This window comes from Phasianus colchicus, chromosome 1 (genome assembly GCF_987193195.1).
Source record: "Phasianus colchicus chromosome 1, bPhaCol1.hap1.1, whole genome shotgun sequence".
Classification (NCBI taxonomy): Eukaryota; Metazoa; Chordata; class Aves; order Galliformes; family Phasianidae; genus Phasianus; species Phasianus colchicus.
In genome coordinates, this window is record NC_143436.1 from 171,527,093 (window position 1) to 171,552,396 (window position 25,304).

Below are 25,304 nucleotides of genomic sequence, written 5' to 3' on the forward strand. Positions count from 1 at the left end.
ATGTCTTTACAGATACGTGTATATATACATATATATGTTTCTTCCATTGGTAAAGTTAAGTACTCCAACAACATGAAAAGCAAAATGCAGTTATGTTTAATGAAGAAAAATGTAAGCAGCTGTTTCTCATATAGTCTTGGTGATTTCATTACCTACAGCAGTTCTTCTAATACAGTATTTGCTAGCTTGCTTTTTTAGTGTCGTAATTGTCAGTCCTTAGATTAGCTCTTTTTCATGTCCTTTACAGTATGACATGGTATTTCTCTTGCTCTATTCTACTGAAAGATTTTCTGTTCCTAGGAAATAGGAGGGCCTAAATTAGAGACCATAATTAGATAGCACACAAATACAAATCTCACAACTCTAAAATAGTGCATATGACACTGAGAACTAAGTGAACAAAAAGTTAAAATATTAAGCATCCATTTTCACATCCAAAATGGAGAAACATGTCTGTGGGTTTTTTTGAGCCATCACATCAGTGTTTTAGGTTGTGCTGAGAACCAAAAGAAAAGTGCAACAAGCTACTGAAATCAGACTTTAGAATGTGTTTTTTTCCTCTATTTAAACTTCACCTGTATTGATGACATTTTGTATGTGAAAAAAATATGATTGGAAAAACCCATGTTCAATCACTGGAACCCTCTCCTAAGTTTTATTAGGAACTGGGGAATGCACAATTCTCGTGGTATAATAAGCTCTCTTACTGCTGCTGTATAAATCTGAGTTGGAAGTGCAGTCAGTGCAGTCTAAATGAAACTGTGTGAAATACTAAGGTGTACTGATGGTACTGAGAGGTTATTAAAAGCTGGAAAAGCTTCTTAAAATGAGACACTGATTGATCTATGAAAATAAAATACACTGACTGGGAGACTTTCTGACACGATATAAAAATGGCTGCAGAGTATGCAGTCAGAGGGTTGCCCAAGCAAGTGTCAGAGATATCCCAGGTAGTTTAGATTAATCAATATGTGCATTACATACACAATTCTGGATTGGAGTTTTTCAACACGTAGTAATCTAAAAAGTAGCCTGTTATTTTTTTCCTTTAAAAAATGTCAAAAAACATCTTAATTGTTTAATGCTGTTGAAAAGCAATTGATTTACCTGGAATTTGTTGACAGCTACCTGTTTTTTATTATTATTATTTTTACTGATGTAGTTGACATTTCCAGGAAAATTTTGTTTTGAATCAGTAATCATTCTTGTGCATCATGTAGCTGTTGCTTGCTTTTTTCATTATTTGTATCTAAAGTAAGTGATCCGCAGTTACTTTCTAAATCATCATTAGATTTCTCAAGTGGTTTGCTAGGTAAGCTTGAACTTTCTTCACCAGCTTGATCTTTATTTACTGAAAGCACAGAAGACTCTGCGCATCTCTCTGCTGAAGACGTTACCACTTTTTCCAAAGCTGCTTCCAGCTCATATCTCAGCTCATCTCCAGAATCTTCAAAATTTCTGTAAATTAAGCAAGAAAATGTTATTCATTAAGTGTATGTTGTTACGAGAGTTTCTAGTTTCAGTGCCTTTGGGATTTTTTACAATGCTTCGTAAAGAATATACAAGCTACACAGAAAACGTAAGTTGTTTCTTCACCTCTTTTTGTGAGATCTTTTACAATTTAAATGGGAACGAGCCATGTTAATACTGAGGCCTAACATTTTTAACATCAGGGTTAGCATTTGAAAATAAATTACAGAGTTGAAAGTTAGCAGACTTTAAAGCAAGTTTTCTTCAGTTACGAATTTAAAGGAAATGAGAAAAAGAGCTTCAGGCAATACATCCTGCTATTTCATGAAAACTTCATCATATGAAATTGATTTCTGATGTGATTGACTTACGTGTCTTCATCATCTGATCTTGGCTCAAGTCTGCCTCCATCAACAGCAACACAGGAACACGTTTCTGAATCATCTTCCTTGCTTTCTTCTGAAGGCAACAAGGTTAATTTCTTTATTTCCATATTAGCTAATTATAAAATTGTATCTAAAATAATAGCAAATAAATAAATGCTGCATTTTATTTATTTATTGAATACAGCACTGCAAGTACTGTGCTTAACTGACTTCAGTTATTCTTGATGACATGTTTCAGTCAGCAGTTTACAGCTTCAGCTTGGTGGAATCTAGCATGTTTGTGGACCACAACCAAAGAACTATAAAGGCTAAGTAAAAATATAGACCTGATGTTAGGAAGTTAAGTACCAAATACAACAGCCTCTATTTTCAGTGGAAAACTTAGGAGAGTACTGTGTGGGAAAGACTGAAAATTACTGCTTGAATATAATAGCTATGATTCCCTGAAACTGCTCACTTTCAAAGACTGGAAGGCAACTTCAACCTGAAAAGTGAGAGAACAATTCTAAGAGTTGTTTCAGTACACAGTGGATAAATTCTGTGTGTAGTCCAACAGAAATCTGTCAGTTTGGGCAACAATGTCTTCCACAATGACAGCTTTTGTAGCAGGACAGAACAGGGTACTGAAGGAGCGTGGTAATTTAATATATTAAACTGATCAAAGGAATAGCACTTAAGAATACCCACATGACCTTATTCTTGCTTTAGTTCTATGGACTGCTGACATTAATGAATAGGAAATGGCCACAAGTTGTGCCAGAGGAGATTTAGATTAGACTAAGGAAGAATTTTTTCTCTCAGAGAGTGGTCAGGCACTGGAATTTCCTGCCAAGAGAGGTGGTGGGGTTGCCATCCCTGGCAGTTTTCAAGAGGCGTCTGGATGAGGAGCTATGAGATATGGTTTAGTGCTTGTGGTAGCAGTGGTGATGGGAAGATGCTTGGACTAGATGATCCTTTCCAACCTAAAGGTAATTCAGCCTCATTTTGCCTTCAAGATGGAGCAGTTTATAAAAAGCTTGTGATTCTATTGGAGCATGTGATGCATAATTAGCAAGAGAGTGCTGACTGCACTGTCGTGAATGAAAGATATTTCTCATGATCCATTAAAAATATTGAAATTTGGTGCACACAATTTATTTGGCTTCCTGTTTTCCAATTAAACATTCAGTAGACTGGCAATTGTGTGTAAAACTACACCATTTGGTTACATTGATCTTTCTGTAGAAAATTCTCTGCCTTTTAGCTACATGCTGATGCATAGTAAATGTCATTTTTAAGGCAGCCTCTTACTTTAGAAAAGTGTGCTGCAGCATAAGTGAGTTGAAATCAGTTTCAGTGTCAGCAGTATCAGCATGGACCATGTAAAGCCAGTCACCAGCCATTATGTACTACAATTTACAGCTGTTCTACAGAAATACATGTATTTGCACAGATTTTTTACAGGGTTCTTCAATCTCAACTGTTGCAGGGGCTATATCCAGGTTTGTGCTATCTCCCGTCTTGTTGGCAGTAGTACCTTAACCTCATCTGCCCAAGTAAATGAAGAATTACATATAAGGTGATAGCTAGTTTTCCCTGCTGCTGAAAACAGCTATATCCTGAAAGAGGACTTGCACTGCTACAGGACAGAGGCAGTGCTGGTGGCAGAGGCTGCCAATGTTTTTCTCATTTGTCAACTGCTTCTAAATTTTCTAAAAGTACTGCTTCTTGTCACAGATCCTCTGCCAGTAGCACAGTAACACAGTAACTGAAGGAAACCTTGCGTAATTTACAGTAACAGACATCCTACCTATTTCCTCTTCAAGCTGGATGAAGGAGTCATTAGAGAGCTCTGCTTTTGCTAAGACATTCAGTAGCGTCCCTGGAGCTGTTTGTTTCCACTGCTTTCTGTTTTCTGTGATGTCTTCAGGCAGAGTAACATGGTCAGCTGAAGAACAGGAAGGTTCTCAGGTCACTAAATCATGACTGTGGCTTGTCACTGCCTTTTGCCAGAATTAAACTAATTTTGACTCTAATTTTTTCCTTTTGTTGAACACTAGGCTGTCTGGACTGTTTGTCACTAAAAATTTCTTAACACCAATGTTTATGTTCAAATAATAAGCATACTTGGCCTGGAATAAACAGGTAGAGCTTCACTGAGCAGTCCTTGTTCTCAGACTTGTTGGTTTGGAGCTGAAAAAGCTTCCAAGAAGTTCCTATTTCTCTTGTTCCCTGTGCCCATCACCTAATGTGCAATGAACAAGAAGTGGTATCCTAACAATATTTTGCTTTGTCTTCACTATCTATGCAAACTCTTCAGGTTGTTTCTATGTATCTGGGCTGTTGGGAGATTGCAAGCATGCTGGAAAAGTCCTTTGTTTACAGCAACCAGTCACTGTAGCTACCTTTCTGTCTGGGAATATATGCACTGGTACTACAAGAAAGCAAACAAATCACCTCTTCAGAAAAAGGAAAACCACCACAATCCCATCTGTGTAAGGATGCACGTGTGATGTGTATTAACACGAGTTTGTGGCGTGGGAAACCATAACACCACCACGCTCTTGGATGACTTTGGCCACAGACTGCCAGAGTTCTTTTGTCTTATCAGCTCAAGGCCTGAGAAAGCTGTGTTGATTCACTGCAGACTGGCAGTGAATTACTCAGGTCACAGAGTGATACATAAAACTGTGCTCTTTCTATTTATGAGCATCAAAACATGATTGCAATATTAGAGGGGAAAGCAATTCTTTCATTCGATGGTTTAACACATCCAATAACCTCAACTATTACAATGTCCTTCCAATGAAAAGCCTGTTAGATCATGTGAATGTTCTGGTATGGAAAAGTTTGCAGAGGTATTTAAGTAAGTAGTCTGTCTGAATTTTAGTAGCTCCCCACTTTAGCTCACTGGAAAGCATAAAAACTTTCTTACAAAGTTCATTTTCAGCCTTAGTAGGACATACAGATGAAGTATCAGTCTTGGCTAAAAATTTCAGTAGTGTCTGTGGTGTTCCAGCTTGCCAATGCTTTCTTTTTTTTTCAGTATCACCTGTATCACTGGAAGCTAGAGAGAAGAAAAAGAGGAAGAAGTTATTTCATTTTTAAATTGATTTCAGGGGGATTGTAACATTGATAATGGCATAAGATATTAAAGTGAGAGAGAAACATCAGGTAAACTTGTTATTTCTTGCAGTTACTAAACTTTCCTAGCTCTTACCTTATTTTCAGGACTCATAGTCAATAGAATTTCCCTGTGAAATACCTGTTTGGTATCCAGATAATTCTTCCAAAGCCCTGCTCATAGGACTTTCATAAACATTCAACAATTTGTCTTCAAGATTCTCACTATCCACAAAAGTTAATATCTCACTGAGTTTATCCTCAACCTGGAAATAAAAACAAGGTAGAGAATGATGGTAATGAAAACATTTAAACCTTACATAATGCTACTGTCACTATTTCAGATTAGTAATGTAAGTGCTTTGAATATAACTGAACCCTACCTCTGCTTCTTGAATGCTGTCTTTCTCAGGAACGCACACATCTAAATTAATTTCAAATTTTACTCCTCCCTAAAGAAAATTCAAACACTTCATTAAAATATATTATTAAAATACATAATTAAAGGTACACAGTTTATAGAGAACTACAAAAAACCATTGCTCTGTTAAAGAATGACTTCTGTTTAGCAGCATTTTTCTTCTGTTTAACAAGATCAAATAAGACAAAAATAGATTGTTCTAAAGAGCAGTTTATGGATATTTCCAAATGACTGCATTCAGTACAGAAGGCCAGAATATCACTGATTTTAAGAAAAAGGTGTCTTTAATAATCATTTAATTCAAATACTTGTAATACACTGAGTTGGTTCTTATGCTGTTTCTCAGCCATTATTAAAATCTGCTTCAGTGCAACACTTCACAAAACACTTTTAGGCCACTTCAGAATTATTTTGCGGTCAAAAGCTTTCCTGATATCTCGTGCACATTCCCATTCATTTCCTACCCCTCTTACAATTTAAAAAGCAGAGAATAATGTTTAACAAAAAATATATTCAGGCAAGCAGTTTGATATTAAGATGAACAAATGGGGACTGATTTAAAGATGTAAATGGGGTCTCCCTCAAAAGACCCGAAAAGCTCTGCCATATGTTTCTTAGTCATTCTACCATGTCACAGAAACTTAGCAAATGGTGCTCCTAATTGGTTCTCAAATACTTTGATTTCCAGAGCTACTGTGGCATAACTGTACAGATTTAAGAATAAAATGGCAAAACAAATAATAAGTAGAGATACCTTTCTGCTGCATTTCTTCTCTAGATTTTTTTCGTCTTGCCTGTCCTGGAGTCTGATCTGTTTAAAGTTTTCTTCCATATCCTAGAAGGAGAGAAAAACAGCAACTTTAAAATAACTATTTGGAAGCAGAATATGTATATACCTTACGTAAAAAACTTGTTATAGTAATAAACCTAGTCATCGATTTCCTCATATATGTGTCTGTAAGAATATTCCATTCATTGCCTAATTTCATACTGGCAGACTTTGGAAATGATGAAAATCAGTATTATAACTGAAACCTGTACCTGTACAAAGTCTAGTTTTCATGTTATCTTGTTTTCTGGTAACACCTAAAAATTATTTAATTATCCCTCTGCATACTCCTATATCCTATGTTAGAACATGTCTCATAAAAGCAAAGAAAATGATTGTATACAGGTCCATCAGTGATCTGCTGTAGAGCTGCACGTCCTCAACATCAGGAGAAGCCACAACAACTCACAGACATTTTAGAAATATCTGTGGAGTTTCTCCAGTAGATGGAGTGCCCATGCATTAAGGTGACATCAAAGAGGCATAAAACTTTCTTTTGTGTCCAGCTGTGGCTTCAGTTGCCTGCAGTCTAGCTTATCCCAGCAAGGGATTTCATTTTAGTAAAAGCTGGATGTAGGACCCATTAATCACTGAAGAATATCCTACCTATATTGGCAAGTTTGGCCCAAGTTCCATTGCAGTAGGGTAGCAATGTCTGTCACATTTTATGTGGAACTCTGCACCCTGCTACTCAACACTGCACGAAGTCCTACACCACATGAAACAAATTCTGGCTTAAGAATCCTACCACCTATACAAGGGTTGTTTTCCTTTCAAAATTAGCCATCAGTTTGTGCTCTGATAAAAATTTGACAAGTTGACGCTTTCATGTGTTTCACTAATGAAATTACTGCTGCAGAACTACATGTGCTCTGGAAACCTCATCTGGTTTTCACCACACCAGTATTTCAAAGTAGAAGTGGAATAATTCTGAAGCTCCATTCCAGTGGCTGTTTTGGAAGTATCTGATGAGAAAGAAGCAATGAATTCCTGTAGATGGAAATCTTTGGCTCCGCTTCTTACTACCACTTCTCCCACATTTCTGTTCAGGTAAGAAATCCACATAAAATTGGATTGTAACTTACTCCCCAATTGAGCATCTTCCTTACAGGAGAAGTAGTCATGTACTTATTTAATACGTCTTCTGTACAGCATTCTAATGAAGGTTTACAGTGAGTGGTTTCCTCTTTCCTTCACTCAGAAAGGAAGGAGAAGAAACAAACCACAGAAAGAAATGAGGCAAAAGTACCTCTCCATAATTAAATGGAAGGAAAAAAAAGTGACCAAACCAAATGTTATAATTTGACTAGTCCAAATAAGCTTTCCAGGCTGCTCACGAAGGAAATCAAGGGATATTTTCAGATGTGGTACAAATATCAGTTAAGATTTAGACTTTACATTTTTCATAACTGTCCCAGAGAGTGAATCAAATACTATGAATAAAAAGTTCTGTATAGACTATAGAATAGTACTCATACCTCAAGTGATTCTCCTCTTATTCCAGCTGTATCTTTGGTTTCAGAGTGGTCTTCAGCTTTCCCTTGACTCACCAGAAAGGTTTTATCTTGTACTTTTTGATTCTCCTAAGGAACATAATTATAAAGTTTTCATTTCAATCACTAATTAAGTGTACTACCTTAAAAAAGGAAAAGGAAATATGACTGCATGTATGTTTGATATGAAAGGAAATATGACTGCTTTGCTACCTGGTGTACTCTTGCTCTTAATCTGAATTCTTTCATATTGCTGTGGTATTCTTCACGAATTTTCTGCAACTGTTTCAGGTACTCCTATTAAACAACAATAAGTTAGAATGCGTATTTATTAGAAAGGCATACAGAAACAGCAATATAAAGAATACCATTGCTGAGGAGTGTAAGAAAACAGCTTTAAGCAACTAAGAAAAACATCTCCTTTACCTGTTCTTTCATCTCATTCTTTCTAGACATGTCCTGCTGATGCATTTTGAGATGCTCCTCATTTATTTTTTGCATCTGCATTTGGTCATGATATGGGTCAGCGGAGGATGGCCGCAGTCCCTGTGGAAGCACAAATAAATCCCAAAGCAAATGAATTTTCACTTAGAATCCTTTCTTCAGTGCTCACTCAATTCACTTTCCCTCTTCCACTGAGGAGTGCAGTAAGGCAAGTGTGTATTTTTGGAAGTAAGATCATAGTGGAATTTTACACTGTTACAGTTTTATATTAAAAATAAAACTTCAAGATGACCATTGTAGATCAACAAACTTGCTAGAGCAGAACTTTCTACCTGTCACTGTTACAGTCTATTGGAAAGACATCAGTACATCTTTAGGATTTTCATTCAGATTCTTTCACAGATTTTATTCTGTGATTCAGTATTCACTCACCAGCTGTTTTTCCACTTTAATCTTGTACTGCTGGGCTTCAAAGCGCCTTTGAAGATATTCTGCAGGCCTGAGAGAAGAAAGTGACATTCTTATCCTGCATTTTATTTCACAGATTCTATCTTGTGCACAACCAGTACTCTGCCAGCTCTGTTTGTACAACATGAATGTATATGTGTGGATAAAATATGTATAAATACAGGACAACAGTATAATAGCAAAAAGAAAACATATGCTCTTTGGGCAGTGCCTTTCCTATTATTTTAGTTATCTTAGCCTTCTGAAGAGCAAAGTACCTCTTCACCTTTTATTTGAGAAATGGTATGTGAAAATGTTAGTGAGAATAAAGTGATTTTTCCTGATCTTCAGAATAAGTGATCAATCATGGAATGGACAGGCATTCTCAAAAGAAAAGGTTTATACCTCTGTTTTATGAAAGAAAGGCTTTGAAATCCACAGAGTACTGAAGAGCAGGTCTTTATATCTAAAACCAAAATATAGGCTCTCCAAAAAACAACATTTGCATGGCTTGCCTCCCACTCTATCCCCTCAAGTACAGAACAGCTTTTGCTCTTTAGTTCTTTCTGTTTCTGATGGGAGGAAAAGACAATGCTTATCTTTGATATAGCCAGAAAGTCTACAAAAAGGTTTTTCACTCTTCACTCTATGAGCTATGGGAGACATTTTGATAATTAAATTTCAAACATCAGGACATCATTCAGAAGGAACTTCTGGATTGAGATGAGCAGGAGTTCCAATTTCGTACAATAAACTTGTGCAAAAGTTATCAAAGACCAAGCAGAGAAGGAAAGATTACATAAGCTATAATTACAGTGCTACCTAAAGAGGAAGGCTGATTACTCAAAATAATGAGTGACAGTTCACTCCTAGTAAATAGTGAGAAAGGTTTACCATTCAGGTGGGGGGGGTGGAGGTGCAATTTGTCCTTTTAGTTTATAGTATTCCTCTGCTCTTTGGCTGATGTGAGAAAGGTCATAACATGCATTAATTTTCCTTTGCAAATTGTCGAGTTTATCATAGTAATGACCATAATGGCCATGTACTCTAATATTTTCTGGCCTTTCTGCCATCTTAAATCCGGAGCTCTGTGGCTGAAAATATAATAAAGGATGTTAATTTAACTGTTTTCATTTGTATCAATACCAGTTTGAACTATTTCCTATCTTCTCCATTCTGAATTGCATTTTAATACAAGCTGTTTACAGTATAGTTAGGGTAAGTTTTCAAAATCATTTCACAAACTTCCTAACTTGTTACATACAGGGTGTATGTAATCTTACTGTCCTCTTTTCCTTTTCCCTGTTCCATCATCTCCTGTGATTAAACAGCAGCCCATGTTGTTGTGCGAGTCAGGGTTTCAAGCCCTGTAACTTAGTTGCCCTTGAGCCACACCACTGTTCCAAAGTCCAGAACACTGGGATAATTCCAGAAGAGTCTTATGTTGACATGTGACAGCAGTGGGAATGTCTGTCTGGGGCAGTATACACACAGATTTATGTTGTCTAGGGACCACTGTGCTGCTCTGTCAGCATCTCTTTGATCATCTGCCTGTGGGAGTTGTTAGCTTCTCATTTCTCAAAGTCTTTTCTGTATCTCTAATATGCAACAAGACTGCCTTTTCCATTTCATAAAAACAACGAAGAGAAAGGTCACATGGTGCTGCATGATATAAAAGAAGTGTAACAAGACATCAATGAACTTTTCCACAGTGGGAGACTAAAAACCATCGCATGGTGTATGAGACAAATGCTGAAAATCAAAAAGCATCTCAGAATCTGCTTAGCATCTGCTTAGTTAGTAAATATGTTATCTATCCCTCCCTGTTTTGCACCTCTACCCACAGCACAGTGCAGATTAATGCACAATATAGACTGATATCTATGTGATAAGAAAAATTTTCCACTGCCAGTAATATTCCTAAGAAAGAGGTAACTTCAGAAAGTGTACATATCGTGCCTCATTATAGGAAATTTTAGAGTATAGTGTCCACAAGTATGGCAACCTAACACAAGAGGAAAACTAAATCAGACCATCTAAATAAGAAGACTGAGAACTGTGAGCAGTGAAGCAGATGCCTGGTGATACAGAACATGAAAAAGGCTGAGGTACTGAATCCCTTCTTTGTCTCAGACTTCATCAGAAAGTGTGGCCTTAAGGAATCCCAGGGCTTCTGACCAAGGAGAGAGTTTGGAGCAAGGAAGACATACCCTTGGTGGAAGAGGGTCAGACAGGAGAACACATAAGCAAACCGAACATAGATGAGACCAAATATAAGACAGACACCTCAGAGGTATCTGAGGACTGAAGGAAAGCAGATGTCATTCCTATCTTGCAAAAAAAGAAGGAAGAAGGGAACTCCAGGTCAGGCAGCCCCAACTTGATGCTTGGCAAAGTGATACATCAGTTTATCCTGGAAATCATTTACAGACACACAAAAGACAAGAAGATGATCAGGAGTAGTCAGTATGAATTTACAAAGGGAAGGTCACACTTGACTGACCTTATAGCCATCTTCAATGAAATGACTGGCCTGGTAGACAAAGGGAGAGCAGCAGCTATTGCCTACCTTAACCTTAGAACAGCTTTTGGTACTGTCTCCCAGAACATCTTCAAAGAAATGCTGATCAAGAATGTGCTGGAGGAGTAGCAACGTAGATTGAAAACTGGCTGAACTCAAAGCTGGTCATACTACATAGCTGGATGTCACTAGTCAGCAAGGTACCCTGGGGGTCAATAGTGGGCTAGATAGAGTTTAACATCTTTTGGATGATGGATGCAGGCATTAGGTTGGATTTAATAGGACCTCTAAAGGACCTCTTCTAACATTAGGAGTTTATCTTCTACGATAATTAAATGTTACGAGAATGTGGATGAACAGTACCTGAAGCTGTTGCCCTCTTGAAGAAGGCTTCCATTCATTTCTTTGAAATAATTCCTGTGTTGCAGTAGGTATCACCATTCCAGATTCTGGAAGAATTTGGTCCTGGACTCTCCTTCTTTGAAGCTTACAAACTTTTTAAGAATAAAATATTAAAAGGTTACTTTCTTTGCTTTCTACACGATGCAGTGGCAAACTATAGTAGGGTGTATAAACCTAACACTGACAGGCTGAATTAATAAACACTCCTTACATCCTTTCATCATAGAATCATATTTTATCATACCTCTCAGTTCCCAAGCACTCTGCTTTTCATTCTTAGAATGACATGTTTTTGAAACATTATAATTTGTCACACTCACGTAAAGTAGATTTCACTAATCAGTTTTGCAAAGAAGTACAATAAATAAAAGGGAGACCTCTGTAAACCAGAACCACACGGCAGCTTTTCTAGCTGAGTGCTGCAAATGATCTGTGGTCTCTTTTCCTGAACAGGTAGGATGGTGATGCTCTGTCTAGGGTGAATGTTTCTGCTATTTCAGTTCTCTCCTTGTATTATTTTCAGATTTGGCTGAAACTCTTCTATCCAAATGTGCAATAAAGACTGCTGGTGAAAGTTATCACCATCAACCATATCATAACTAACACTCGTGTAGAACCAATGTTAAATAATATTATCATTACCTGGTATCATCTTGACTTCAGGCAGTGATCCTGAAGGTTTCCTTCTATGTATCAAAGTGTGACTGAGTTCTTCCTGTGTTAACAATAAGCAACATAAGCATCTGACAGAACTGTTTTATATTACTCTGGTACACATTTTCCTCTTTGCAAGCAGCAGTACAGGATACTCACCTCAAGGGGCAAATTTCTTAGAACAAGCTTCTGCAAGAAGGGCTTCCTTAAAATAGAATTGATAGATGGTCGATCTCTTGGAGATATTTTAAACAACTGGGAAATTAACATCCTCAGATCATATGAATATCTGGGAGACACTGGGTGAAAATATCCTCTGCAGATCTTCAGCACCAGCTGGTGCAAACTATTGCCTTCAAACTTAATCAGTGGAAAACATAAAAAGGTGACAGTAAGTACTGCTGGTTGGAAGTGATGCCTTAGAATCATTGAATCATTATGGTTGGAAAAGACCTCTAAGATCATCTAGTCCAACCATCCTCCTACCACCAGTGCTGTCCACTAAACCATGTTCCTTAACATCACCCTCTACATGTTTCTTGAACATCTCCAGGGATGGTGACACAAGCACCTCCCTGGACAACCCATTCCAGTGCCCAACCACTCTTTCAAATAAGAATTTCTCCCTAATACACAACTTGAACTTCCCCTCGTGAAACTGGAGACTATTCTCTGTTGCCCTATTGCCGATATGTCAACATGAAAAAAGGCACTTGCTGACAAAAGCTCTGTGCTATGCAATCTCTTCAGAAATCATTTCTCATCATCTGTAGTTTGCTCAAGAAAAATTAACCACATTCTTAATGGATTTTCTGGTTATGTTTGCCTTGTTTCAGCTGCATGACTCAAGAGGTGTGCTAGCTTTCGTACTTGGAAGAGGTTTTTCGTATTCTACTGCTATACAACAACACAGACACAATTTTTCCAGAAATAAACAAGATTAATTTTGCCAAAAGCTGTTAAGCAGAGACCTGCATACATACTGTTTCACAGCATTCAACTTCAAAGCCTCAGTTCACACAACTTATCCTCTGTGTTCTGTGTTCTCAGGAACCAAGGTACAAGCTGATTTTTCATTACTGATGCAACTCGGTTGACTCAATCACAATACATTGTATTTTAGTATGCACAAAACAGACACAGTACAAAAAATTAAACACTGGCAGTCATGCTTAAATATCAATTCCAATAGTTAATTAATACGGTTATATCTACAAATTTTCTAGGCTGTCCACTTTCTTTTTAATAATATGATATCGATCTAATTATAAGGTACTTACAGGATGCTTCAGTGCACATAGCTCATAGAGCACACAGCCAAGAGACCAAATATCTCTGTGAACAAAAGGAATTAAAGTTTCATGAAAAGGCAATAATATTTATTTACGTGTAATCAGTATTTCTTTTCAGCTCTCAAATTTATAGAATCATAGAATCAAAAAATGCCTTGGGTTGGAAGGAACCTGAAAGATCATCAAGTTCCAATGCTTTTGCCACAGGCAGAATTGCCAATATAGGCAAAGATCCATCCTCCTCCTGCTCAGATCCCAGTCTTCAAATGGAAGGACTGAGGAGAATAACACCTGCACCTTCAACATCTTCCTAAGGGATGTAAAGATTTTTTTGATATTTTTTAATATCCTGGTTGTAGTCTCATGCAACCCAGCTTGAAAGACCAGGGAAGGATAGTAGTCATAGCTTTATCATACCTGATACCCTCTTCTTGATGTTTTGAATGCAGGCCCCCAGCAGACAGCAAACCTCTCTAGAGAGGTTATCTGAGCCACAGATTTACTAGCATTATTCCATCCGACATGAACATCAGTGCACCATTTGCTTCTTCTTAAGAAGTACTGAAAATATAAACCTTAAATTTGTTTTTTTCAATTGAAGCACCAATGTTTCTCTGGTACCTAATCAGGTACTATCCTTATCATCGGAAAAGGCACATGATATAAACTATATCTGCTTAATATTCCTACCAAGACTGAAGAGCAAAGCTATCTCTAGCTGATATATGTGAAGTTTCTGGTGTCCTGCAGAAATACTAATTTAAACCACAACATGATGAAAATAAGTTATCTCGTGACATCCTCATGCACAAGCAAATGAAGAAAACAGAGACTTACGTTTTATTGTTATATGGTCGATTTTCACAGATCTCTGGTGACAGATAATAGGGGGTCCCTACACATGTATAGGCAAACTCTGCAGTGCTAATGAAACACAACAAACAAAAAGGCTTATACACTGAAAAAGCCTGCAAGCAATTGAGTTAGACTCCATGAGGCATATTATAGCTGCTCTCAAAGTAGTTGAGTAATAGCTCAATGGAACACTCCAAGAAAAACAGAAGTATTTCTCATTTCTCTGTTAAAATGACCAACTATTTTAATATAGTGTATTCAACACCATATTAATCTGTGCATTCAACAGAAAGCACAAGAATTGTCTTTCCCCCACTTTTTATCAGCATTGTAATCAACATTTTCAAGAAATTACCATCATTAGCATAAAATTCTGAAAGCCATCAATCACACATCAAAATATTAGAAGTCTCTGATGTACTCATTCAAGTAAGAATATTTTAAGTGGTAGTCAGTCATGCAAGCAAGATAAAGGAGAAAGTGTTGTTCAGAAACTAAAGCAGAAGTATGTGAATTCTGTTTCCATCTTTCCTGCTGGCTTGTTATGTAGGTACATAGCCAAATAACACCACTTGGATTCATTTCACTTGCTTTTAGATATCTGTTTTGCAGCTGTCATCAAGAGTCACTGGGAAGTCAGAAGGTACTCACAGACTGTGATTCCTCTTGCTGTACACTACGTGTCAATAAAAGTTGGAAGTGACAGTTTTTAGAGAGAATCCATGGAAGTGCCAGAGGTGGCAAGGACACTGAACTGAAAGTAGTAGTATTGGACACTATCTGGCAGTTAGAAGTGGAGAACGGAGATGAAAATGCCTTTGTGTGTCACAGATGAGGGAGAGAAAAGAGACCGAGAAATTTAAATCACTTGTTATATGAGAAAAGGTTCTATAGAGCCCCAAATATTTTTGTCCCTATAGTCCCTGATGCCTATTCAGTACTCCAGTTCTGAAGTTTACTTCCTATCTGCCGCGTAGGACCAATTCTCAAAGCAGGTATCCTCAGAACACTTCTGAAGGTAGGCATTTTCTGCACTAGAATTTTACATGTGGAGAGCTGAGGCTTTGCCAGTGGGTATGTGCTTCAAAAAGGGACACACCACAAAGGTATTAGTGATGATGGAGACTGCAGCTAAAATAATGGCACAGCATATCCTTGGAGATGAGGAGGCTCAGATGAAGATACTATCAAAATAAGTTCATCCAACATACTCTAGCTCTCATCAAGACCTCCCAGCTCTGATGTACCACAAACTTACAAGGTTATGCAGGTTTCAGTTCAAAGCCAATCTGATAGGGCCTTGACAGACATTATATGTGCTGCACATTCACATGATGAATACATAAAGGGATCTTACACATGAACACATCTAAGTACATCTGAAGAGAATGCACAGACTTACAAGTACATTGCAGCAGGTGGAGTACAAAGCAACTAAGGATGGATAATCTACAAAATGATCAACAGAGGAAATTATCTTTCCATAAGATACCTAATTAAACACCAGAACTTCATTGGTAAAAGATTCTGCCAAGGTCAGAGCTACCAAGAGGCTCAAAAAGGGACCAAATTCAATCACCGTTTGTTTTTTTTTTTAATTAGCATGACCCCTGGCACCTTTTGGCCATGCCAAAAAGCCTTTTCCTAAACAATGTCTGGCCACTATGTAGGTTAAGCCACACTTGTCCTGAGTCAGTAAAGATAAGACAGACCAGTGTCTTTGAGAGAACAGAGTTTAGCCACATGGATGCAAGCCATGATATGCCATTTACTTCAATGTTTAAGAGGAGGGGTTCTAGTCTTTTTTTAAAAAATTAGTATAATTTTGGAGAACATACTAAGAAAAGAAATAGTATAAACTGTACAAACTCTTTTCTTATACTCTTTCCTAAGTTTTTAATGCTGTTCACTGCTTTTTCTGAAGCACTAGAATTGATTACCAAAAGCTGCAAGAACAGCAGCTCTGACTGCAGAATATCATTATGTCAGTTCTATAAGGAATAGTGAAAGATTGAGGCTTCTCCACTCTATGTAGCATAGGGTAAGAAACAGCCTATGATAAGAGTTATAAGGATCTGTGGTTTCAAGCAGAATGGCACATTTCAGGATAATGGGAAAAAGTACAGTGACAGACTCTTCATATTCTAGACCCAGCACAATTCACAGACAATTTTCACATCCAGGTTACATTCTAAACATTCGAAAAATAGTCATACTTGGTGTAGATCACATACAAAATATAAAAGGTACTTACTCATTCAACTGTCTTGCTATGCCGAAGTCTCCAAGCTTTGCTACCTTCCCGTTACTACTAAGAAAAATGTTCTGAAAAAGAAGAAGAAACTGATATGCAAAAATGAAACATACCAGAGCTTCTTGAGCATATTTTTCACAAGATAAAATCACTCCTTTTCCCATCTCACTTTTACTACCTGTGATTTTATGTCTCTATGTAAAATCTTCCTGTCATGGATGTGCTTCAAGCCCAAGGAGATCTGTACAAACCAACTCAAAATCTGCAGTAGAAGATTAATGGACAGATATCTGTAAATTTGTGTGGGTGAAATATATACAACAAAGATAACAACAAAATCTAAAAGACATAGAGAACAGATGATATAAAATAGTAAGAAATAATATTTTCCAATGACTAAAATTAATGCCATAGACTTTTCCTTTCTTTTTTTCAGTGCTATCAAGAGACGGATATAAATACCTGCTCCCACTTTCTTTAACCTAGTCAAGTTTTCATTGACTGTGACAAGACTATCGCTTGAGTAGGGACTGAATAATTATATAGAAGGAGAGTAAGAAGACTAGATCTTAATTTAGAAATGAGTTAACAACAACAACTAAGGCAGAATTGGGTAGTGTCTTCCAAATCCTCAGCAGTGGTTACCATACCATGCAGTTATAATACTTGTAATTGCACCAAATGTGGTCTGGAGAAAAAGAAACAAGAGGAAGCAGGTCTGAAATGTGGTTAAAAAACAGAGCTATGAAGGAACTGGGTTACTAAGTAATCACACAGGTTTATCCTTAACCCCAGATAGTTCTGAAGTGTATATCCAACTTCAGTTATACATGGGTTTTATTGAATAAGAGCCACTGGATTTAATTCAGAAACAAAAGTAAGACTTGCTTATGTGTTTCTCTCTTCAGGAAAACTGAAGGTCCTGGAAGACTTTAATTCAGTTTATATAATCTTTCATCTAGTAATGCTTCCTGTTTCACAGATGATTCCCTGAGTAGAGCTGCTACAATAAATACATAAATACTACACTATGGAGTTCCTCTTTTCCAATTTAAGCAAGAAGTAATGTCATAAAAGTTAGAGTAAATTTCTGCTAACAGTTTAGATATGTCTATCCAGTATCTAGACAAGTTTTCAGTATAACTGCAAGAGAGGAAGACTTCATGCAATTAAATAACGAGTTCAATATACTAAGTCCAATATATAGAAAGATTTTCCTCAGAATGCTTAAAGCTACTTAAAAGATCAAAAAATAGGCTAAGAAGTAGTGGGAACTTCTGTTTCTGTGAGCTGCAATACCACTCAAACATACCTATTTACAGATTGAAATGCATGTGAATACTCTCCAAAAACAATCAGAATTCTGGCCTTGTTTCTCTGGGTTAGTTTAACAATTTAATTAAACAAACAAGAAAACACCTAACCCAAATAAAATGAGTGGGAGATTTACCACTGACTTCATTATAAAGCACAACATGTCCTGATGCAAATCACATAAGAATGAAGAACTCATACATAATATATCCCCTTCTAATTCCAAAACACCTTTTAAAATAAACCTGGCTGAGCGGATATACTACTTATATAAATTGAATGTGCCCTCACAATGGAAGGAATAAAGGGAAGAACAATAAAATTGGCATCAAAATACTGTTATTAAATTCATATAAGATCTTAAAAAGCAAACTCTAAACTGCCATTAAAATAATTGAAGAAATGTTCAGGTTTTGTAACAGTTCATAACAGAAACAGTTGCTGGGACTGGACAATTCAAACAACATTTAGCATAATATGTCCTTTGTTAACTTGTTTCACCTGGTCCTCCTCAAACAGTACTCCATGCTGCATATTTATCCTCTTCATCAAATCTCCACCATCACAGTATTCCATCACAATATACAGCTTGTTCTCTTCTGAAAGAAAAAGTGTATTTTTTCCTTTATTACTCATTAATACAGCAATAAATCATTTACATTTTTAGTCTATTAAGAGAATTAATCCTCTATCTACTCCTCCATTTCAAAGAGTAACTGATAAAACACTGATATCTCCAGTGTCACCTGATGCAAAAGTAAGAAAGACATGAACATTTATTTAAATGGAGACTCGCCAATACATTAAATACGTGAGATAGAGCTCAAGAAACCACACTGGTGGAAAGAAGCCAGATATTCTTACAGCTAACGCTAATTTCCCAGTAAAATTTAAGTATACAGTCAATGTTAGGGAAAAGGCTGAAAGCAGATGTTCAATAGCAAAAATAAACACCAGGTGCTACTTACTATGAGAACTCACCCTGTTCTTTTTTTCTGGAGTCCAGAGGACTACCAGATTAGCATGTTCCCTGAAATATTTATAAACCTGATCACATAAAACAATTTGAACAAAAGCAGTAACTACAGTATTCATTCCATAAGGCATTCCTTATGACAGATGTCAGCAGGAAAAATAAATATAGGGAGTTAGCTTTTATGAAGAACAGCCTTCCTTCCATCTCTTCCAGTCCTATATCAACTCTGACTTTATAAAGCTTTGCTTCCCTCACAATAGGAAAACACAACCGTATGGAGAAACTTCATTAAAATCAGGGATGGACACATACAGTAATTCTGAATAATTGCGAATTACGAGTAATCATGAGCTTACTGTTGACATGGAAAAGATTCCTGTTTTTGTCAGTAACCAACAGAAACATAACCCCACAGGTTCCTGGACTTTTGGCAGGCCTTTTTCTTGTCCCAGCTCAAAGCCTGATCTAGTCTTTGTTAGAAACAGGTACCCATCTTCAATCAAATATTCAAGAGAGGACAATCCACTTTGTGGCTACTGGTTCTCTTTTTACAGTGAACTCAGAAAATCCTAGAATAACTTGAGCCAGGGAAGCTTCACTTCCCCCAGCCCAAACCCCTTTCTCCCTGTGGGCCTCTAGGAGTCAATAACGTGGGACAAAAATTTTTGTACTGCTCAGTACTAACCTTACGTCAAAGCTGAGCTTTCACTACTTGGGATCACTTCCAGCTCTAAAATGAAAATGGAGATGCAAATCTTGATTGATTCTAGTCCCCACCTCAAAAGGGAAGGACCCAAAGTAAACCTGGGCCCTCATTTGTTTCCATTCCCAAGAAATAGCTGTAAACTGCAGACAGCTAGCACTGACTTGTAAGCCTTGTGCTCCTGAAATCTGGGAAGTGTTCAACACACTCCCAAATCCCACCCTGTGTTAGCCCCTTACAGCCCCAGTTCTCTTCCCAGACCCAGAAGCCTGTGAGACTGTGGACCCCAAGGAGCCCCAACCGCACTGTGGGGTCTCAGACAGGATGTGCAGAAAGTTCTACCTGAACCATATATTAACTGCATGCTCCCTATGGACACCAGCCTTCATTTTACTTCACAGGCCTTCCAAAATCCAACATCAACCTCTGTCCGAAAGCCACTCTGCTCTCTCTTTCAGTCCCAAATTCTAAGCCAAAACTTTTCTGCAAGCTTAGGGATATCTCAGAATGTGGTATCCTCAAGTCAAAGGCCCACAGGACCTATTTCCTGCAGTACTCAAAAGCTCTCTTCTTCTACTGAAGCTCCTGTGAAAGTCTGACTCTGGACCTCTGCTGAAGGTCAAGATTAAGTTCAACTGAAGCAATGCAGAGATCCCAGGATCTAGCATTTGATCTTTATGTTCCATCCACTCAGTGAGAGAGAAAGTAGTGACACCTTGTGTTCATTTTTAGGAGCTGGAAGTGGTCCCCACTGATAAATAAGGTGTTTGGCCCACGCATCATGTTGGTCAATAAGAACAAACTAGGCTTTGCTGCCTTTCACTCCTATGGTCACAATTAAAACAAAAATGTTAAAAGTCAACCTTGCAAAGAAGCATAAAAGGTTACTATATTTGCATGCTTCATCTTGGCCAGAAGAATGACTTCTTTCTGACAGGCTTCTTTTTCTTTCACAGGCATCTACAAAGAATTAAGAAACCATATGCTAGCAGTGATATACTTAACTCTTTCCAAAAGTAGTTACATTGGTGTCAAAGCATTCCTACCAATAAAGACTGCCACAAGGTAATGCAGAAATATTATAAATCACAATGTACATACAGTTTGAAATACCCATTTGCAGTAGATGTCTGGAAATACACTGGAACATTATCAAAGTGAAATCGAATTATAACGTTTTACACACAGGCAAATGTATAGCTTTGAACTTTTTGCACAAATGCTATTACTAAGTTGATGAAAAAACATAAAAGTTAAACTTTATATATATGAAGAGTACAGGTCAGGGTGATTCTGTGTTCTTAATAAGGGTAATTTCAAAAAAATAAAGAAAAAAGTTCTGTTTTACAACTGTTATGAGTTCTTGCAAGCACAACCCTTACCCTATTACAGTAAATAGAAGACATACTTGGTTGCAATTACATTTTTATCAATATAATTCCTTAAAAACTCATGCTTCACAGTATACCAATTCTATTAAAATGTTCTATTTTATTTATAAAAATAAGTTTCCTACTCTCATTCTTATGAATCAAATTTGAAATGTAATCCTTAAAGATTCAAAACTCAGAAGGCAAAAAGACACACAGAGACACAGCTCATACAAGAAAGAAACACACTCTACAATATAAGACAAATTTTACAACTTCAGAGTCAGAATTTTCTGTAATCAGCTCTTGTTTAACAGCTGGGATAAACTACAAGAAATTTTTTTTTCTACTTTGCATACACTGAAATACAAGATTAGAAACGACCAAATCAAATCAATTTTTTTTTCTGGGCTTGAATCTGCAGGTTATGTAGTTCTTTCTAAGCTTCATATATACAAGTTTTCTTCTATTATGATTCTCTAATACACCATAAATTCACTAGTATGGCCCAGAACACAAGACCTGTCACAAGCACATAGATACCCATTGAAAATGACTATTGAAATTTTTGGGAGTTCAACTGCCTGTCTTTCTGGAAGTAGATATAGGAGAACATTACTCTGATACCTGGGCTAGCCACTCTAACCTGCCTTTGCAGCCCACAGAAAGAAACATGGCACTTCTATGGCCCAATTCACTTCAGTCTAGAATAGAATTCTCAAACACAACAAACAGCATCCTTGTTCTCCTAAAGCAGGCCCGAGCCCAAACAAGTAGCTGAGATGACAACTACAGAATGGACATTTTGAGTTATATGAGACAAATCAAACTGCCACACACAATAAGTGAGAATTGGAAGGACTCTGTTGTAAATTGCTCATGTCTGAAAACATGGATGTGGAAAAAAAAAAATAAAGCAAATGGAAAAGTTTGTAGAAATGTGTCACAAAATTGTGCCTTGTTAATTCATTAGCAATATTTCATTGTAGCTGAATCATCTGCTATAAAAGTTAAATCAGGTACTATAATGCTTCTATAATGCTTAGTAAGTACAGCTTTGAAAAGAAAAAAAAAAAAAAAAACATTGAAAAATAAAGTGTTAATACCAAAATATTTACTCTAAATTTGAAAAATCACTAAAATGGCATCAAAGAGGACACTGTCCGAAAAGTTTAACTCTGCCTATCAAGATACATCTACAAACGTGGTAAGACTTCACCCAAGTACATATGCTAGCAGAATACAATCATCACAATTTGGTAAATAACTATTGTTATCATCCAGGTTTTGTTGCTTTACCTTAGTTAAATCAATCTCTTTGATAACACATTGCTCATTATCCACTTTTGCTTTTGCCAGGAATATTTTGCCGAAAGATCCTTCTCCAATTTTTTTAAGGATTTCATATTTATCCATGAAGTCTCTGTCTTAAAGCAATAGCTAAAAAAAAATGAATACCCAAGTTAGTATTGCATGTAGTCAGTGCTGCAACATCTGAGTACCAAAATAGAGACTACCTTACAATACTGCAGTTTCTTGCACATTTATATCATATTTTTATTACTGCTGCTGATGCTTCCTCCAACTGTTAGCTTCTGGAAGTCTGCAAACGATTGTGGACCTGCGCTTTCAATAAGCATCAAATAAAGGAAAGCTTGAAACACAGAATTGTAGAATCATTAAGACTGAAAAAGGCCAGATCATCCAGTTCAACCATCAATCCATTCTCATGACACCCAGTATCCCTCAGTGCCATATCCACATGTTTCATGAACGCCTGCAGGGATGGCAGCCCTCCACCTCCCTGGGCAGTCTGCTTCAATGCATCACCACATCACCACACTTTCTGAGAAGTTCTTCCTAATATCCAAGCTGAAAATTTGCTGGTGCAAGTTAAGGCATATTGCTAGTTACACAGGAAAACAGACTGACTCTCACCTCATCACAACCTCTTTTCAGGCAGCTGTAGGGAGCATTAAGGTCTCTTCCAAGCTTCCTTTCATCCAGATTCCACAATCCCAGTTCCCTCAGCTACTCCCCATAAGAGAAAGGGCTTCATTGCCCTTCTCTGGACATGCTCCATGGTCTCAATATCTTTCTTGTACTGAGGGGCCCAAAACTGAACACAGTATGCAAAGAATAGATTTAGACTAGACAAGTCTTTACTGTGGGGGTGACGAAACACTGGAAGAGGTTGCCCAGAGAGGCTGTGGATGTCCCCTCCATGGAAGCATTGAAGGCCAGGCTGGATGGGGCTTTGAGCAACCTGGCCTAGACGGAGGTGTCCCTGCCTTTAGCAGGAGGTTGGAACTAGATGATCTTAAAGGTCTCTTCCAACCCAAACCATTTTATGATTCCATGATTCTATGACCACTCAAGGTGCAGCCTCACCAGAGCTGAATACAGAGGTGTGATCACCTCCCTGCTCCTACTGGCTGCACTGTTTCTGATACAAGCCAGGATGCCACTGGCCTTCTTGGCCACCTGGGCACACTGCTATTCACGTTGAATCAAGCATCAACCAACACCTCCAAGTCCGTTTCTTCTACACAGGCTTCCAGCCATTCTTCCCCAAGCCTGTAGTGTTGTCTGGGGTTGTTGCAGCCAAAGTGCAGGACTTGCATTTGGCCTTCACAGAATCACAGAATTGCCAGGGTTGGAAGGGACCTCAAGGATCATGAATCTCCAACCCCCCTGCCACATGCAGGACCACCAACCTTCTCTTTTAATGCTAGACCAGGCTGCCCAGGGCCCCATCCAACCTGGCCTTGAACACCTCCAGGGACGGGGCATCCACAACCTCTCTGGGCAGCCTGTTCCAGCACCTCACCGCTCTCTCTGCAAAGAGAGGCCTTGTTGAACCTCATCCCATTGGCTTCAGTCCAGTGACACTCTGCAGGGCCTTGCTACCCTGGGGCAGATAGACACTTCCTTGGTGTCATCTGCAAACTTATTACGGCTGCACTCAATCACCCTCTCATCCAGATCATCAATAAAGATATTAAACAAGGCTGGCAATATGCTCCCAGAAAGAAGGAAGGAAGGGAGGAAGGCAGGGAAGAAGGGCAGCATAAGTAAGACTAATGATTTGGGAGTTTGACATTATTTAGAGGTTACCAATACTGCACATTTGTTCTTTAATGGGCAAAATAAACACAGAACACGCTGCTTGTTGATTTAGCTTGCACTCCTGGCAATGACAGCCACAGGTATTTGCAACCCATGTGCAAGCAAACTCACACGGCTAATAGACGCACACGCCTTGAAGTTGTATTTATTAGTTGGACTAGGAGTTGCCAGGGGAGGTTTGCACAGATAACCACGCTGTTCCCGTCAGGAATAGCAGGCGGCTCGCTCGGTCTGTGGGGCTCTCGCAGCCACTCGCGCCGCCTCCCACCCCCAACCAGGGCCACCTCACTGCGTGCCGAGGCCCCAGGCCGGCACTGCCGGCAGCTCCCTGCCGGGGACACCAGCTGCGAGGCGGCAGCTCGGCGGTCACGGCTCTCCCCCACCGCTCCCTCCCGCCCGCTGTGGTGCCGTCGTCACGGCGACGGGGCGCGACGCGCGGGCCCCTCTTCCCTGGGCTCGTCCCCCGCTGCCCGGCTCGGCCCGAACGGCGGACCGCGGTACCTGCGTGCGACCAGCCGGCTCCGGAGCACCGCCGCCAGCGGGAGGAGGAGGAGACTTGCAGGTGGGCCTGGAGCCGCGGGCAGTGCCCTCGGAGCGGCTTCGGGTTGGAAGAGCTGACGGTACACGTAATGCTTTCACAGCGTTAGTCTGTCTCCGCATCAAAGCGGGAAAGTTCGTCCTTATTTAGGAACAAATGAGTTTACGTACATGCGTATGGCGTACATAAAATTCTGGTCACGGAGGTAATTAAGGCAAAAGCTCACCCCAAGGTATTATCGTAAGATTAACGATGCGTGAACTAAGCTTCAATTAGCACAGCTACATGTTTTCCATAACACGCCCTCCAGACCTGTTAACCCTGCTGTGCAATACTGGAAAAGACCTCTAAGCCCATCCAGTCGGATCACCAAGCCATCCCACCGTGCCCACTCCCGTCCCCCAGTGCCACATCCACGTGGCTCTTGAGCACCCCAGGGATGGTGACTGCACCATAGAATCACAGAATCACCAGGGTTGGAAGGGACCTCAAGGATCATGAATCTCCAACCCCCCTGCCACATGCAGGGCCACCAACCTTCTCTTTTAATGCTAGACCAGGCTGCCCAGAGCCCCATCCAACCTGGCCTTGAACACCTCCAGGGACGGGGCATCCACAGCCTCTCTGGGCAGCCTGTTCCTGCACCTCACCACTCTCTCTGCAAAGAATTTCCCCCTGATGTCCAGACCACTTCCCTGGGCAAA

General features: G+C 38.8%; 1 protein-coding gene across 5 annotated transcripts; it reads right to left on the minus strand.

Annotated features, from left to right (window-relative positions):
• Positions 1-25,080, minus strand: NEK5 (NIMA related kinase 5). Of its 5 annotated transcripts, XR_016462256.1 has the most exons (24): positions 24,174-24,457; positions 22,233-22,373; positions 20,427-20,523; positions 18,386-18,483; positions 16,749-16,832; positions 16,571-16,641; positions 14,299-14,385; positions 13,450-13,504; positions 12,329-12,529; positions 12,158-12,230; positions 11,477-11,607; positions 9,487-9,686; positions 8,578-8,644; positions 8,128-8,247; positions 7,915-7,998; positions 7,687-7,791; positions 6,134-6,214; positions 5,342-5,410; positions 5,101-5,224; positions 4,771-4,902; positions 3,646-3,783; positions 1,842-1,929; positions 1,108-1,458; positions 1-296 (listed from the first exon to the last, which is right to left on the minus strand). XR_016462256.1 is itself a non-coding variant. In XM_090132386.1 (23 exons), exons 2-23 carry the CDS (start codon positions 22,347-22,349, stop codon positions 1,200-1,202), a joined length of 2,481 nt encoding a protein of 826 aa, XP_089988512.1. In that variant the 5' UTR covers positions 22,350-22,373; positions 24,564-25,080; the 3' UTR covers positions 1-1,199. The 5 variants fall into 5 exon arrangements, 4 of the variants coding, with proteins under 4 accessions (XP_089988512.1, XP_031471543.2, XP_031471544.2 ...); XM_090132386.1 differs by lacking the exon at positions 24,174-24,457 and adding an exon at positions 24,564-25,080 and having other exon boundaries at positions 1-1,458; XM_031615683.2 differs by having other exon boundaries at positions 1-1,458.
• Between the last annotated feature and the right edge of the window lie 224 nt (positions 25,081-25,304).